This window comes from Amphibalanus amphitrite, unplaced genomic scaffold (genome assembly GCF_019059575.1).
Source record: "Amphibalanus amphitrite isolate SeventyFive unplaced genomic scaffold, NRLGWU_Aamphi_draft 000383F_arrow, whole genome shotgun sequence".
NCBI lineage: Eukaryota > Metazoa > Arthropoda > Thecostraca > Balanomorpha > Balanidae > Amphibalanus > Amphibalanus amphitrite.
In genome coordinates, this window is record NW_024881877.1 from 193,047 (window position 1) to 209,270 (window position 16,224).

At 48.0% G+C, this 16,224-nt stretch overlaps 2 protein-coding genes across 2 annotated transcripts in view; both read right to left on the reverse strand.

Moving 5' to 3' along the window:
- Positions 1–436: 436 nt before the first annotated feature.
- LOC122390138 lies at positions 437–5,431 on the reverse strand. Its single transcript, XM_043382815.1, has 7 exons — positions 4,950–5,431; positions 4,312–4,498; positions 3,953–4,106; positions 3,167–3,306; positions 2,035–2,809; positions 1,658–1,801; positions 437–1,355 (listed from the first exon to the last, which is right to left on the reverse strand). The coding sequence occupies exons 1-7, from the start codon at positions 5,032–5,034 to the stop codon at positions 774–776; spliced, it is 2,067 nt and encodes a 688-aa protein (XP_043238750.1). The 5' UTR covers positions 5,035–5,431; the 3' UTR covers positions 437–773.
- A 5,852-nt stretch (positions 5,432–11,283) lies between these two features.
- LOC122390136 (protein amalgam-like) overlaps positions 11,284–16,224 on the reverse strand; it is a 37,901-nt gene continuing 32,960 nt past the window's right edge. The window contains exons 9-11 of the mRNA XM_043382811.1: positions 15,251–15,461; positions 12,987–13,105; positions 11,284–12,339 (exon numbers count right to left, since the gene is read on the reverse strand). Of these exons, the coding sequence (XP_043238746.1) occupies positions 12,993–13,105; positions 15,251–15,461 (324 nt within the window). The 3' untranslated portion in view covers positions 11,284–12,339; positions 12,987–12,992. The remainder of the gene's footprint in view (positions 12,340–12,986; positions 13,106–15,250; positions 15,462–16,224) is intronic.

Here is a 16,224-nt window from a genome sequence, read left to right on the forward strand (position 1 = left end):
CGTGCTGTGTGGTCCACGTCGACGTCATGTCGTCGGTGGTGGTCGGACTTTGGTTGGAAACGAGAGATTGGTGATTTGCTGTGATGGATGACGATTTTGTGCGCCTTTTGTCGGCTTCAGGCAGCGACTACTATTTCGTTCACTTCTACATGCTCCTTGTATGTGCATCCCAAGAACCGTTGCGCTAATTGCGTTCAAATTTAGTAGACCATCAACAATCTGCTAAGATTGTTGCACGCACAAGTCAATTACGGTTTCGCATGGCACTTGGGCCATCGCAGGCCTGCGAGGAAATCTAAAGAGAACTCTGCTGGCTGAGCGTCTAGCAACTGTTACTGTCCGACTTACGAGTTACGAGCATATGCATATCATCGCTAATGTTTGTGCTTCATGCCAAATGTGCCGACTAATTGAGCCCCTGTGGCAGACCATCTCGTCAGTTCAAACTGCATTGCACACATCTCCAAAGACGAAATGCAGGACATCTGTTGACGATTAGGGCAAACAGCATGTAAGAAAACATGCTTGAAAACAAATATGTTTGAAAACATGCTGTTTAAGTTGCATGTAAACAGCATGCAAACAGCAGTTGTAACACTTGAGACGTACCCATCACCCTTTCACTTACACGTCGGTGTGTGTATGCACTGCACACTGGCGGCCTAGGAGAAACATCCAGGACAAACACTTTCACCTTTTGCACACGAATACACCGATACGAGCACACAGTTTGTGTTGGCGAGATCTCAACATCAGCATGAATATACAACATTTCACTTCTTCTTACGCTTCTTTCCTCTCTTCTTCTTCTTCTTCCCCTTCTTAGCCTTCTTTTTCTTTTTCCCTCCCTTCTTGCTCTTCTTTGTCTTTTTGCCTTTCGACTTCTTCTTACCTTTCTTAGGAGACTTTTTCTTCTTACCCTTCTTGTCTTTCTTTCCTTTTTTCTTCTTCTTGTCGCCCTTTTCTTTCTTTTTACCCTTTTTATTTTTACCTTTCTTTTCTCCTTTTTTCTTTTTCTTTTTCTTCCCGTCACCGTCATCATCGTCACCACCACCTCCACCACCACCGCCACCACCACCATCATCATCGTCATCATCGTCATCACCACCTCCCCCTCCACCACCTCCTCCCCCACCCCCTCCTCCTCCTCCCCAACTGGCCAGGTCACTGACAGCAGAGGAGTCGTCCCCGTATCCCGTGCTGTCATCACCGTCTTCATCATCATCTTCCTCCTCGTCCTCGTCGAAGGCTGGCGCCGACCGTCGGGAGGTCCTGTGGCTCGGCGCCGGCCGTTCCACGTCCTCCACCTCGTCCTCGCTGGACTGCTCCAGGTCCTCCTCGTAGAAGGCAGCGTCCTGAACGCGATAACGACATGTGTGTTTTAGGAGTGTCTGGCAGATATAAGAATGACATAACATACAAACAAAATTGCAAAAGCGCAATGGTCAAAAATGCATCATGGCAGTGGATGTCTTTCATTAGTCACAGACTCACAACTAATGAAGGTTGAACAGCACATCAGCATCTTCTGAGCTTGTATGATACAGCACATAACACTGCCCATGTGACATGACAGAGGGCAAGACCCAACCCAGGTGACGAGGTATAGGGCCATACAAGTAACGTGGTATTGGTAAAGAGCACCCCTGGGTCTTACGGGAGGCTCGATGTCGGGCGTTGGGCCACTGGAGCACGGCCACTTTTTGAGCAGGTAGCCAGGAGCCATCATCTTGGGATTGCCCCAGTTGTACGCCAGGTCCATGGATGTTTGAAGCCAGCGGGCCAGCGTCAACATTATCAACTGACAATAGACGGAGAAGCACATGCGTAATTTGAATGAATTATCGTTAATTGAAAAATACCAATCAAAGCACAGGTTCAGAGGCGCTTAGATAATCAAGTTGAGCATTTGTTTTTATGGTGACGTTAGTGTTCAAATGTACTGGAATCATTAGTTGTTAATCATCTCAAAGCTAAAGCAGCAGTAGCACTATTTCTCGAGCCTGAAAAAGTCGCAATGTCGTAGGGGCATACCTGGAATATCCAAATGGTGAGCAGTGTCGTCATGGCCATGCCGATAACCCAGAACACGGTCCTGGAGAGCGCCTCCCCGCAGCCGACCCGGTGGAAGATGCGCTCCTGGAGCGCCTGTCGACTGACCTTGGAGGGCTGGAACCAGCCGTCCAGCTGCGCCACGGACGCCTCCAGCTCCAGCTGCGGCAGCAGCGCCTCCAGGCGCCCCTCGAACGGCGAGTCCGTGTCGGCAGCGCCGATCGGACCCGAGCCTCCGTCCAGACCGTGCAGCTGAAACTGAGGGAAGGCACCCGACAACTTCTTCGATATGTCCTTGGCGGGCTTTGGTGTCGTCTTCTTGCCTCGTGTCGGAGCATGATATTTCTTTTTCTTGGGTTTCTTTTTGGATCTAGGACTTCTTTTACGCCTTGAGTAGTTGAAAGACTTGAAAAGAGGAGGCCCAGGGCCACTTTGCAGCACGTCGTTCACCGGACTCCAAGCGACAATCGTGTCGCGGCTGCCTCCATCGCTACTATTGTTTGTCGTGGTCCCGTTCATTGCCTGGTCGGTACTCCAGGTGTCATTTCTGTGAGTTGATGTGGCCGCCTCTTTCCGACCCTCCCTCCGCCACGGTCCGGTTGGTAGCAGCGGAGCGCTGCGGCGCCGACGCCGACCGGATTTGGCCTCGTGCGGCATCAGGTCCCAGATGGAGTCACACACCAGAAGGATGCTCGAGTTGCAGCAGCTCCAGGGTGCCCACGGCAGCACCAGCTCTCCCTCGGGGGTCCGGTACGAGCTGAAACACGAAGAGTGAGACAGAGTGGTGGGCGCAGTGGGCACTGTACAGAAGTGATACACCACCACCGCGCCGGCTGGTCTCGGGTGACAGACACTGGACCTGTTGAGCATCTCAACTACGGCGCTTGTCAAACATCTCACATACCCCGGACATATACGAACGTCTATCTGACATTGGACTTGTCGAGCATCTCACATACACCGATTTCCTTGAGCATTCCAAATCAAACTCAAAAACACTATTCATTGGAGGACTCCATGCATACTGCATCCTTGGCGCCATCATGTGCGGTGTTTACGGCTAAGGGCAAGGGATTGTCCTTAGCCGCGCTAAGAATACTCCTGCGATGTGAACCTTTTGGCGAACTGTTTGCTGGGCTTGACGTCCTCGATGTTGACCCAGCTGATCCTCATCCAGTCGTCGAAGCCGTTGCCGCCGCAGCAGTGGTGGCTGACCTGCAGTCTGTCCAGCTGGCTCTTGGTTCCGCTGTCCAGCTGCGGACACAGCCGGAGTGAAACTCCGGTCACGGCGAGATATAACCTTCAGCGAGATATAACATTTCCACTCTCCAGCCATCATGGCGGTCGGTGGGTCATCCACCGCAGCCACTGACATTTACCCAGCATTTGGTATTCAGCATAAGATTAACAACGCCTCCTTAATCTTTGCTGCTATGGAAGGCAGTAAATTTAGCTATGAAAATAAAAAGTTAGTTCATTAGCCTGACCTTATGCCTTTACCAATGACCATTCCCTGAGGCCATCAACGGTTCTCTCATCTATACCTCACTAGCCGTCAAATGCACATAGCGCACGCTTATTACATACCTACATTTATAGTTACAAATGCCGCATGACATAAACCAAATGGCAGCAACATACCAACGAGGATATCGCTCATAATGCGCAATATGACGTGAAGCCGTAAATAAAGCAAACTAATGTTGCTTTTGGTAAATTGTATGTACCTACATACTCAGCGACTAGCAGTGGGTACCCGGCGATAGGGTATTGCCCCCTACTAGGCTATTAATTTGAAAATATACAGACAACTGTTGACAAGGGTAGAGCACACTTCTCTAATTTGTACATTTTCTGTTTAAATTTTTTATTCAGGTGCTTGCTGCCCACCGCCACCCACCTTGTAGCGGACGGCTGCCTCGTTAAATCCGGCAATGAGCGCCAGCTCGATGCGGCCCTTGTGGACGGCACAGAGTACCAGGGCAGAGGAGGGCACCAGCGAGACCAGCAGCGCCGCCAGCAGCCAGAACGAGAAACACGAGTGGAAACGGTCCCTGTGCAGACGGAAACACACCGTCACGGCTGAGTGGCGCTCGCAGTGAGAGCAGTGAAGTAGCGCTTACAGCTGAATTCGGATATAATATATCAATATAATTATCAATGCGATATATTCAAGCCTCAATGAGCTTCAAAGCAACGTGAAATGTGCTAGAGTTTGATATCTTCAAATGCTGCATTGCGTTATAAGTTTTTTTTTACCTCGTTTTCCAGTTGCCGCAGTCGTAGCAGATTTTCGCCCCCGGACCGTGGAAGATGATCAGGGTGGCCGAAATGCTCAGCATCATATGAAAGAGCACGTCCGGGTTATAGTTTTTCAGAAGCTCTGCCTTCGTGCCGAGCTCATATCGGATATAGATACCGAGAAAGAGTAAAACATGAGCCATTCCTGTGGGCAGACAAGCAAGGCCGATGTAAAAGTAATGCATTTAGATTATGTCCGTAACCTGTCTGGAAATGCTGAGAATGTTAAACCTATGACAAGGCTGTGGATTTAACGTAAAACTAACATCGTTATGTAAAGCTTTCTTGAAAACTAATAATACAAATGAAGTACCACCGATTAATCTTTGAGCACTCACAAATTTGATCAATGGATCAATGCATGCAAATCTGGTGACATTAGTACAGCATCATTGCAAAGTTGGATCTAAAAAAAAGTGGTGACAGCTGTTTCTCCAAATACATTCGAGAAATAACGATGTTATGCTTTATCAAGCTTTTATTTCGCAATGAAAGCTTGAAACATTATTACCTTATACTCAAGGATGGCACGTCAAGAAGTCAACTCTACATCGCAATATATATCCAACACCAATTATAAAAAAAATGTTGCTCACCGACGATTATGGCATTGACGGCCATCAACGCAACACCCAGTGTTCCTCTGGATCGTTCCCGCAATGGTATCTGACAGACTGGCATGATGTAGCACGACTTCACGTCATTCAATAAATAAACAAACAAAAAGCGCCCTCGATCACAGCTTTAGAGCGTCATAAAATTGTAAGTAAAGATTAAAGCAGAACGCTGCTGGAGGCCAACTTCTTTGACTTCCATCGATAACGTCTCTGTTCATGCTCGGACCGTTCCTTTGAATAAGCATGAATACTTTTGAAGCTCGCTTGCGTTTTAGATCGCTGGCACTGATCGATATGATAGTAACACTAACCCTCTGAAAGGAAGTAAATGCAAGTTGAATCGTGAATTTTACACCATTTTCTAATGTTAGATAGGTTGCATATTTTGCCTACTTGCGCCATTTTCGCTCAACTATTATGCATGCGTTTTGCAAATGTAACGCATGAACTTGCAATGAACTTTGGTATGAACGTTTCTGATACCGTGTTCAATGTATTGCACGTGCTTTTATGCGAAACTGCACACTTTTTAAAGACGACCTTATGATATAAGGGAGCGAAATCTGTATAGCTACTTTTCGGATTATTTTCTGGGATGTAAATATGTTACTCGACATATTGCACTTTCGAGTAACATATTTACATCCCAGAGAATAATCCAGAAAGTAGCTATACCTACATATCTAATTTCCTGGGAAATATGACCTTAAAACAACATAGGAACGAAATCTCTTTTTAAAAAGCTTGCGCATGCTGTGTTTGACAACATAATACTTTTGGGGACTTAACATCAAAGTGATTACCCTCGATGTGGTATTGGTATCTATATCCGAAACATTTATTTCTTTTCCAATGCAAATTTATCAATCCTTCAGTTTTAAACGCACATGGTAAGGCGAAGAAAATAATCACCAGTGTAGCCTGGTAAATATTCAAATTCAATCAGCTAAAAAAGCTAACCAGGTATAAATGCTAGTTACTTATCATAGCTGAAATAAGCTCCCATAACACAAGGCCCACGGCAATTATAAGAATACATTATAACTTACCCCGTGCGCACAGCCATTGGTTTCCCAGCGGGAATCCGCGCTCAATACGCGTCCAGTAATTAGACGTCAGATTGGCACTGAACCGCAGGGACGTCCCCATTGCCGTCAGCCCGGGCTGCATACCGCTGGGCCGGCGCTCGGGGGACATTGGCCGGTCTGTGACCTCCAAATGGCGCCGTTACCGCCACATGTTCCCGAGTCACAGTCACGTGAGAGGAATAGACTGTGGCAGGCTGAGTGGGAGCTTTGCATATCTGAATGCACGCTGCACAGAGATCTCTGCTTTCCAAGAGAAACGAGATATCGTAGGGCTCGTTAATGGCGCTAGAAGTTCAATACTAGTACGAACGACATTTTATCGGAAAAACATGTCAATGAAACAGTTGGCATTTATTCGGTTTGAAAATCTCCCATCTCATAGTGACATTTTTAGAAGAATGGGAAGCAAAGGATTTTGAAAAAGAATATTGCAGAACATAGGTGGTGTATGTAAATGGACTAATTTTTTGGTGCCGAGTGTCATGTTTTTTTTTTTAATCAGCTAGAATAAAAGAAAGGTATTTGCTAGTTAATTAATGGTAAAAATGTTCCTTATAAAGTAAAATGACGCGAAGCGTTTAATTTCCCTTTGCTTGCATTCGTTTCAATTTTCATGCTTTTTATCCACAAGCTTTTTAAAGATGACATTGCAAAAACCTCAGAAATTCTTAGTAATAGTTGTTTCTAATTCATTTGGTCGGGGCGTATGCAGAAACTCGCTCGGTTTGGCAATGCTTCAGCCCGCGAGGTCGTTTTATGCTGATTTTTAGCCCCCTGCACAGCTTTCATCACCCCACTTGTGAACTTGTTTGGGGAAGAAGTTTGCGCGCCCTCGGAGCGAACTGGATGTCCGCGCCTACGCAGTGAGGCACATTAGACCGGTCTGCATAATGCAGCGGCTCAGGTTGCACGGCGCTGCTGCATTACCACCACTCCAAACAGCCGGCACTGTCTCTTACCATAACCCGGGGAGCGAGACACCGCATCCACCTCGAAGGCCATCTAGGTCGCGTTTTATTACTTTTGTTTCCTTGGATGATGCGTTTTAAATAATCGAAAGATATACAGAATAGAGTATGATTCATTGCCTCGGTAGCATGTTATTGCTATGCGTTGCGAATCAAATACGCTGGATATTGCTGAAAAAATCACGTTGATCGTTCTACGACATTTCATTTCCAAATCAATCCAACAGTCATACACGTTAAAATCACATCTATTTGGCAAATCAGCTTCCTAATCTTCGTATGACAAGAGTGGTTTGGTATAAGCTTTACGGTATTATGGTAGGTATTCTGTTGAGTGGTTGAGTTCTGATCGAGTTTAGCTTAGTGGTCTGATCGAAGGGCTGATATAAATATGTAGGTATCCTGCTGGTATCGCCCATCTCTTGGCGGACGCTATATGTTCTAGCCGGCCTGGCTCGCCGTGTGAACTCGTGGGCGCAATATCAGGTAACTGTCTGAAACACTGCACACAGTATCAGGTAACCGCCGCCGGGCGTCTGTGGCGTGTCTACACTATCGGCGGGGTCGCTCGGTCCGACCGCCCTCCCGCCGAGCACTGGAGCCGCCTCCCGCTGTCAGCCGAGCGGTCCGGATCCACAAACAACAAACACATCCGGAGAGGAAGCCGACGGAGACCGGCCGCGCACACAATGGATCCGGCCCGGACACAGACAGGATTCAGACTGGATTTATATGGTTAACGTCGGGTACCGGTCACCTCCAACATGCGCTGTATAATGCATAGGTACCGATAATTACAACAACTTTTTTGCATTATTTTAAATAAGTACAGCCTTTATATACCTAAATTTGTACATTGCAGCTCCTAATGTTTTCATCCGCCTCTGAAAGTAACACGTTAAGTCGAAAATAATAAATGTGTAGCTGGCGTTGACACTGATGTTGAGAAAACTCGACACTGACTGGAAAATAACGAGCGTCGTCGTCGCTGCCACCAGCCAGCCATACAGACCCTGCCACCAGAGAGCTGTGGACATCTGGGGCAAAAACGAACGGAAGACATCTCCGACTGCGGCCACTGGGTGGCCTCCGGGGGGGGGGGGGGGGGTGGAGGGAGAGGCGAGGGTTGACCGGGGCCGGCGAGCGGCGTCCACGACGAGCGAGTTCTGAGAGACCAGCGCCGAGTCGAGATCTGCAACGGACGACCGGCAGATATTTCCGTTCACTGTTCAGTCCCCAGCTTACGATCTATAAAACCAAACAATACCATTGGCTAAATGCACAAAGACGTAGCGTACTGATTAACCAACACCACATAAACTGACTTTGTATAAAAAGCAGAGAAAACAAGATGATGTGAAAATGGAAAACTTTAGGTTGCACGAAGATTCGGGTAAACATGTGACATTAACTTCTTGTGTACGTAAGCGAAGCCTTAATAACTAAGTTTTAACTGCTAAAGCTTTTCCAAGGCTGCGCTCTAGCTCTCACTATTCATTCCCCTCGGGACTCCCTCATGTTCCCGATGTATGTAATTATTACGGAGCGAGCGAAGCGAGCGGAGTCTCATACTGAATTAAGGGAAAATCCTGAGTATGAGCGGCCGGCCGGCCGGCCGGCCGTGGGGACGCTCTTCAAAAGCTAATATCTTAAGAACGGGACATCCGATTGACAAGCGGTCTTCTTTACTGAATGTCACTTGGACGTAAAAGTTCTGTGGTGTGATGGCCACCATGCGTTCTTGCCAACCACCGCACGTGGCGCGTGGTAAAGTTGGACATTTTTTAAGAACCCCCAAAATTGCAACCTCAATAACGGCACAACGGTTGGGCCGATTGAATTGAAACTCGGTACACAGTTAGGTCTCCATCAGATAATTCATCTGCATGTGTTAAGGTTGGGGTGCTACAGCACGTGCGCACGTGCAGGGGGCGCTCCCAGATCTCGAGAACGGCTGGGCCGATTGCGCTCAAATTTGGTACACGGTTGGGGACCAGTTAGTAGGATGCCGTGCAAAAGTCAGTTTGGACCCCGCTTGCACGTGCGCACGTGCAGTGTGCCGCTTCCAGATCTCGAGAACGGCTAGGCCGATTGCGCTGAAATTTGGCACATCGCTAAAGACCGGTTAGTAGGGGGGGCATTCCACGATAGATCGTACCACTTTTTTCCAATTTGACACCCTCATCTCTCGGAATTTGACGAGAATTGGTCTCAGGGGTAATCAGGGGCCCTGAATCCACCTGTAACAATTTCAGACTTATCAGATAAGTATTTTTTGAGTTATGGTGTATAACATTTTTTGGATCTTGCTTTGCAGCGCTAAGTTTGGCGGGCTGTAACTCTAAGACGGATTATTCAAATGCCAAATGTTATATAACATTGAACTTGCAATGAAACAGAGATTAATATGTATTTTTGAAATTTCGAAAAATACGCTATTTTTGATATATGACATATCGAGTTTTCTTTCATTTGTATTTTTTGGACTTTGGGACCAATTTTTTTTGAATTTTTATTTCTTTAAAAAATTATTTGGCTCATTGTTAAGAAGTATGCAAAAAATTAGGAAGGTGTTCTTTCTATAAATGTATTTATTTTACGTCACGATAACGGTTTCGAATAGTGATTTCGGGAGGGGAGCTTACAAATGGCGTGGTAAAGCTGCCTAGTGACATCAAGGGTTACTGAAATTTCAATTCAAGTCTGAGTCATCTGAAAAAAGTGAAAAGAGGGTTCATTCAACCCTCTTTCCTATAAGCGCGAGGGTGAAAAAGGCTGTTTGGTTCTGACATTGTTTTGGACGCCAATGACCATAGCTGTCCGAGATAAAAGTTACAGGACGCATACATGGTGTCCTCCAGAGGTCTCACAACTTGTATATCTGGGAATTTTCAAGGTTACATGAGGTCAGGTCGGTCACGTGACATCACTGTTATAAATCAATGGGGAAATATAAAAACTGTTATTTTGGCGCCGAGAATGACCTACAACTATCCCACGTATCGTGATTTCATGCACTCCTTGCAAAGTCCAATGCTTTACTTTTGCATTGTTAACCTTGCGTGACGTCATTTATGACGTCACTAAGGGCGTACGAGTTTTTCGTCAATAACTCCCGATCAAATGGAGCTAGAGAGTCGGGAAAGCCACCAATGGACTCGGGAAGACCTTCCGAATCGAATGATATGCCATATGATACCCTTTGCCCAGCTTCGTGACCTGAGGGGCTCTGACCTGACCTTGACCCGAGGTCAACTACTTAAGTTGACCTCACCCTAACAAAAAGTATGCCATTCGATGCACCTGAGCTAGGCGAACACAATGATGCCAAAATCGCGGCTCTGCGGCCATTTTTGCGAAGTTATTTACTAAAAACCGAATCCGTAACTTCAGTCACGTGACCTGACCTCAGACGCTACCGGTTAACCTGAAACCTTAAAATCGGGTACCAGTCGCTGCGACTTGTAACGACACACACGCTCGTTTTTTCCGCGAGGCTCCAGCTCTATTAGAAGCGAAACGGTGTGCTGGGGTCGTATCAACCCCTCCGAAACCCATTTTGTTTGCGGGAAAATGAGGAACTTATAGAAAGAACACCTTTCTAATTTTTTGCATGTCGATTTGCAATGACATGAAGATTATTTTGAAAAAATAAAAATGTGAAAAATTTTGGTCCCAAAAGTCATTAGAGATAAATGAAAAAAGATTAAGGTTTTTGCTCAACAATGAAGTTTTTTCTTTGGAATTTTAAAATGGTAATATTAATTTTTGATTCATCGCAAGCTTAATGTTGTTTACTTTTTGTTCGTTGCTTAACCCGTTCTTGAGTTATAGGCCATCAAACTCGCTGTTACATACCGACGTTAAAAAAATGTAATGCAATATAACTCAAAAAGTTTTGATCAGAGAAGTCTGATATTTTGCCAGGCGTCTTTGGGGCCTATGATTACCCCTAGGACCGATTTTCATTTAAATCTGAGAGATGAGGGTGACGAGCCTGGTACGATCTATCGTGGAATACCCCAGGGTGCAGTGCACAAGTTAGTTGGAGGTACCCCCTCGCAATTTCGCACGTGCAAGGCCCATCCTCTCGCTCGCTCCGTTGGTCGCCCAAAAGGCGTTTTACTATATTGGTTTTACTGGTATATGCTTATCCATTTAGAATGCAACGCTGCTATGAATGAAGGACAAAAGCAGCGCTGCTTAATTTTATTGCCCCGTGTTAGTGCTGCGATAATAAACACATACAAATTCACATTAATCTCACATTGGTGTATTTCTTCACATTTATTAAGAACATCTACATTACAAGTATTAGCGTAGCTCTCTGAATCAGACTCACAGAGTGATTGACTCAGCGTGACTCACCGGAGTCACGCGGCGCGCACAGTGAAGAGATTCTAGATATATTCACAAAGGCACTGAGACACACGTCACATCCCGGTGGCGAGCCAAGTCCTGTGAGCTGAGACGACCCGCCTCACCGGCCCAGGAACATAGACACCGGTGAATACAGGTCCGTACGGTAACAACTCCACTGACTCATAGTCTGTCTGGTGGTCCATAGCTCAACCGGCGAGCCCTGGATAGTTCAACGAACCAGTTCGATCCACAAAGGTCCGTCAGTTTACCACTGGCTCGTTTAACGGGCCCATCCCCACTCAGTGAGCCCTCGTCAGGTCCCTGCCGATGATCCCCACAGCTGTCAGTCAGCTCACCATGGACCCCCGGCTCAGTCCGCGCAGCGAGACCTGAGGATCATTCCCGTGGGCCCTTCCCAATTACACTCACATCATGAGACCCACTGTGAGACACGAAAATCGTTCGTGGACACGCAATAAAGACATCTCAATCTAGAACGAAAATATGGTTCCAAACTAAACCAACCTAAGCGATGGGCCACACTGTTAAGGACTGTCGCACGCTTCATGATCGTCCCCTGCTGAGCCTTATGTCATGGCCCATGGCCCCTGGCCCTGCATGTTCTCCCTGACCCCCGACTGTTCCTCTTGACCCCCGCGCTCTGAGCGTTCGCAGTCACTCGGACGTAGCGCCCGCCCGTATGCCTCCCTGCCCCAGCGGGGCTGTATTACCGACATCGGCAGCGGCGCCGCGGCCGCTAACACAGTGCTGTAAAACGGGGGGCAGCCGCGGCCGCCCGAACGGCCATGAAAAAGTCTGAGACGTCGTCGGTCGTCGTCGGCGACGGTCCGCCTCCGGGACAGAGGCGGGCGCGTCTGAGTGACCACTCCATCAGACCCGCCGGCCGCCGGAGAGAGAGGAGCGAGACAGCCGGCCCGCCGCCGCGGCGGTCTGCAACATGGCGAGAGAGAGTCACATACATACAGAGCAGGAGGGGAGGGAGGGAAGGAGAGGGAGAGAGAGAGAGAGAGAGAGAGAGAGAGAGAGAGAGAGAGAGAGAGAGAGAGGGAGAGAGAGAGATGGAGAGAGAGAGAGAGAGAGAGGGAGAGAGAGAGAGAGAGAGAGAGAGGGAGAGAGAGAATGAGGTAAAAAGAGGGATAGGAAAAGAGTGATAGGCTGGTTAGATGAATATATGGCCAACTAAATTTGAAAGGCACACCCTAATGCGGACATTACCAAGGAGCCATCCGAATTGTTTGTCCTAAGTAGCTCCCACAGCCCATAATCGCATAACTCACTGCACAACTTTACGACCTTAATTTACATTGACATTCGGAGATAAATTGAGCTTATTTTGAAACTTCGCCAATCTAATCGGCTAATAGTGACAATCATTCTTTTGTCGGGTCATCCACGGCCTACTTTTGCACGGTTTTTATTCACGGCAATCATCCTCGAGAACAAAGCGAAATAGCTGGCGGGATGAGCTGGCAACCGACGCCTCGCAGCGACCCTCTGAGGGTCGGGGAGGGGAGGGGGGCAGTCGCTGGGGAGAGAGTCGGCGTCCACGGGTCGGTCATATCCCTGGCGACGCTCACCTGGCTCTACAAGCGCCACCAGACCAGGTAGAGCAGCCAGCTGTACGGCAGGCCGTGCCGCCATACGAGACAGGCTAATCGACCCGCGTCGCTAGTCGGCAGGCTCCGGGACTCCAGCGCTGGAACACAAAGCTTAGTTGAACTTTAAGGCTGAAACACACAACGGCATAGCTGGACTGCGCTGCAACACATGGACAGGATAGACCGACTCCAGGGCTGCAGCAAATGGATAGAACAGGGGGAGACGAAGAGGGCTAGAACACAGGACGAAGCAGCTGGACTTCAGCACTGTAACTTAACCCTCGCCCATGTAGGGGGGGGGGTTGGTGCAACCCCCCCCTGAGGTTTTTCGGAAATAGTGCAAAAACGGCGGCGCGCAGCGCCGCCAAATTTTGGGTACCTTATGGGGCAAACCTTGCGCATCTTTTGATAAAAAAAAATTGACCGGGTCATGTCAGGTCACGGAGTTATGACGTCACAAAGGGAACAGCCTCCGGCCGGATTTTCACAAACTGAGTGCCAACGCCCGAGGTTTCCTGCCGGTGGTACGGAGATCGGTTGATGGATCGTGATGAAACTTCCCATGCATGTTGGGGCAAGTATTGGCTATCATATGGTATAAGAAACTTGACCGGGTCAGGTCAGGTCACGGAGCTATGACGTCACAAGAGGAACAGCGTCCGGTACTATTTTTGAAAAGCGCCCGAACCACTATTTTGCTAATTCTTGTCACCTCAATGGGAATATGCAGCAATATTAGCTTCTTTAGGGAGCAAATGGACCTCCCAAATCCAAAAATACAATCAGATTTCAAAAATTTAAATTTTGATTTTTCGAATTTCTGCCGCCGACTGTGACCTTGCCGACTTCCGGCGCTCCCAACGCGCCATTTTTAGAGCTAGGGAAACGAAATACATACCAAACGATAGAGAATTGATCAAGGAACACGATAGTGAAGGTTTCAAGTCGATATCTCCCACCGTTTTGCCGCAATCGCCGCCGAAAGTTGAAAAAAGTCTATTTTTCCGAAAATTTGACCTTTGACCGGTCAAAAGTAGGTCAAATGTTGACCTAGGACCAAAAAATATACCACCAATCGCGAGATCTCGTTGAGAGCAATCCGTTGGTTTTTTCCGCTAAGCTCTACGACGCTCCGTTTTCAAACGCCAAGGGGGGGGGTCGCACCAACCCCCCCCCCCCCCCCTGCATGGGCGAAGGTGGCAGATCGCCGTTTACGGGCGAGGGTTAAAACATGAGTGGACTCAAGAGCTGAAATACAGCAAAATGGCTGGACTCAGGGCCACCTAGAGCTTAGAACTGATACACATGGATACAATATGTGGGAAGTAGAGCCTAAACGATCTAGATCAAATAGCTCTACTTCCGAGTTGAGATAAACGGACAGACAACTGAACTCCAAACCTGAAAACAAACGAACAATCACGGGAAATTGAAGAACTGAGCACTACCTAACTTCAACAGCAGCACACTGAAACTGAAATAGCTGAGTGACAAATGGATAGACGGAGCGCTCTCACGTGGCAGCGACAGAGGATAAAAAGCGGCCAGCTTTGTTCTATTCAGTGGCATCAGCTCGCAGCTCTCAGAAGACAGTGTCTCAACAGCAGCGGCGCCCGTGAGACCTATTGTCGCCCTGGAGAGGAGCAGGGCTAAGGCGGCTCGGCGGCCGGCCGAGTCCCATTAGTCCGTCAGCGCGTGCAGCCCGGCTCAGCCCGAGAGGATATCGACAGACCGGGCAGACTCTGAGAGCCTTCTTCGTGTTGTGGATATTGCCAATATAGGAAACACCATCGGCGCAGAGCAGCAAAGAACAAATGCTAACGGGTTGTGCTGAATGGACTTTCGATTAGCCAGCACATGCTTTACACGAATGCGAATGGTGGTAAACGTTCACTACGTGAATAGAAACGGAAACGACCATTAGCGGAGAAAAACATCATTTACAAGGAATATCTTACGAATAATTCACTTTTTCACCAACCCAAAGAAAACATATTTGCTGTGGAATGTAAATGATTATAATTGGGTGACGTTTTTCGTCCACTTTTAACCGATTTTTGTTTTCTGTTGTTGTTGCCCATGTTGACAGTTGACAAATGTATTGCCCTCTGCCAGCTTTGAAACGGCCTAACAGTGCACGGTCCCTGATGACCCACCTCTGCCGATGGTGGAGAAGTGAAACGTCTCCGACACCCTCTCCAAAAGGTCAGGGGTCCACAGGTTTGGGGTCCCCGTTGACCCACCTCTGCCGATGGTGGAGAAGTGGAACGTGTCCGACACCCGGTTCCAGCCGTGCTTGTTCTGCGCCTGGATGCGCAGGTCGTAGGCGGTGGCCGGCGTCAGGTGACGCAGCGTCACTCGCTGCTCAAAGTGGATATCGGCCACCGGCTGACGGCCCGTGGTGGGCGCCGTCAGGGTGGTCCACGGCCCGGCCCCCTGGCTGGTGGAGTTCACCTGTGACACACAGACACACAGACGACGAGCGAATCAGTGTTATCCACGGCCTGGCCCCCTGGCTGGTGGAGTTCACCTGTGGAACATGTAAATAGATTCGGTTTAGTTGACCTGGCGCAGATACGAGAACGGTGGCTGGTCACAGTATTCCCTGTATTCCTGTTTTGACACACAGACACACAGATGCGGTGGACCAGTCACTGTGGCTGACGTCCCGACCCCTCGAGTTCTCTGATGTGTCACAGATCACATAGATCTGTGACACACAGATCTATGTGATTGTCCCTGCTAGTCAGAAGTCACCTGCGACCATCATATTATTTATGTATAAGATACAGCTGAAATATGAAACGGAAATAAAAGATGAAACAAATACCGAGGAAGCAGGGTAAGTTAAAAAAAAACTAACATAAAGTTAGTGGTAATAATGGGACGGTACGATACAAAATGATGCTGCGGAACAACAACGTCACGTTGTTGTTATTAATGCACGTGACTGAACCTTCTTTTTCCTATACATCAAACAATGTCCCTATTATAGCATCTTACAAATGCCTCTACGAGCGCCTATTATCGCCATCGACAATTACACTGGCTCCACTGCACACGACATGGCCCCAGAAAATCACACACTTTTATCTCGTCTCGGAGGACGTTTTCTACCTTTGCCAATCTGGTCCGACGTCATTTAATTATTCTGCTCAGGTCCGTTCCGGCGGCCCTCCATGGCTCAGAAAAGTCCCAGATCTGACGTCGGAGCCGA

Bases quoted from the DNA above. Each gene is read 5' to 3' on its own strand.
- LOC122390138 (XM_043382815.1), bottom strand. From the start codon at position 5,034: ATGCCAGTCTGTCAGATACCATTGCGGGAACGATCCAGAGGAACACTG. The intron at 4,499-4,949 runs GTGAGCAACATT...GTCTGCCCACAG, and splicing joins CGTCAATGCCATAATCGTCG to GAATGGCTCATGTTTTACTC. The intron at 3,307-3,952 runs GTGGGTGGCGGT...CTGTGTCCGCAG, and splicing joins AGGCAGCCGTCCGCTACAAG to CTGGACAGCGGAACCAAGAG.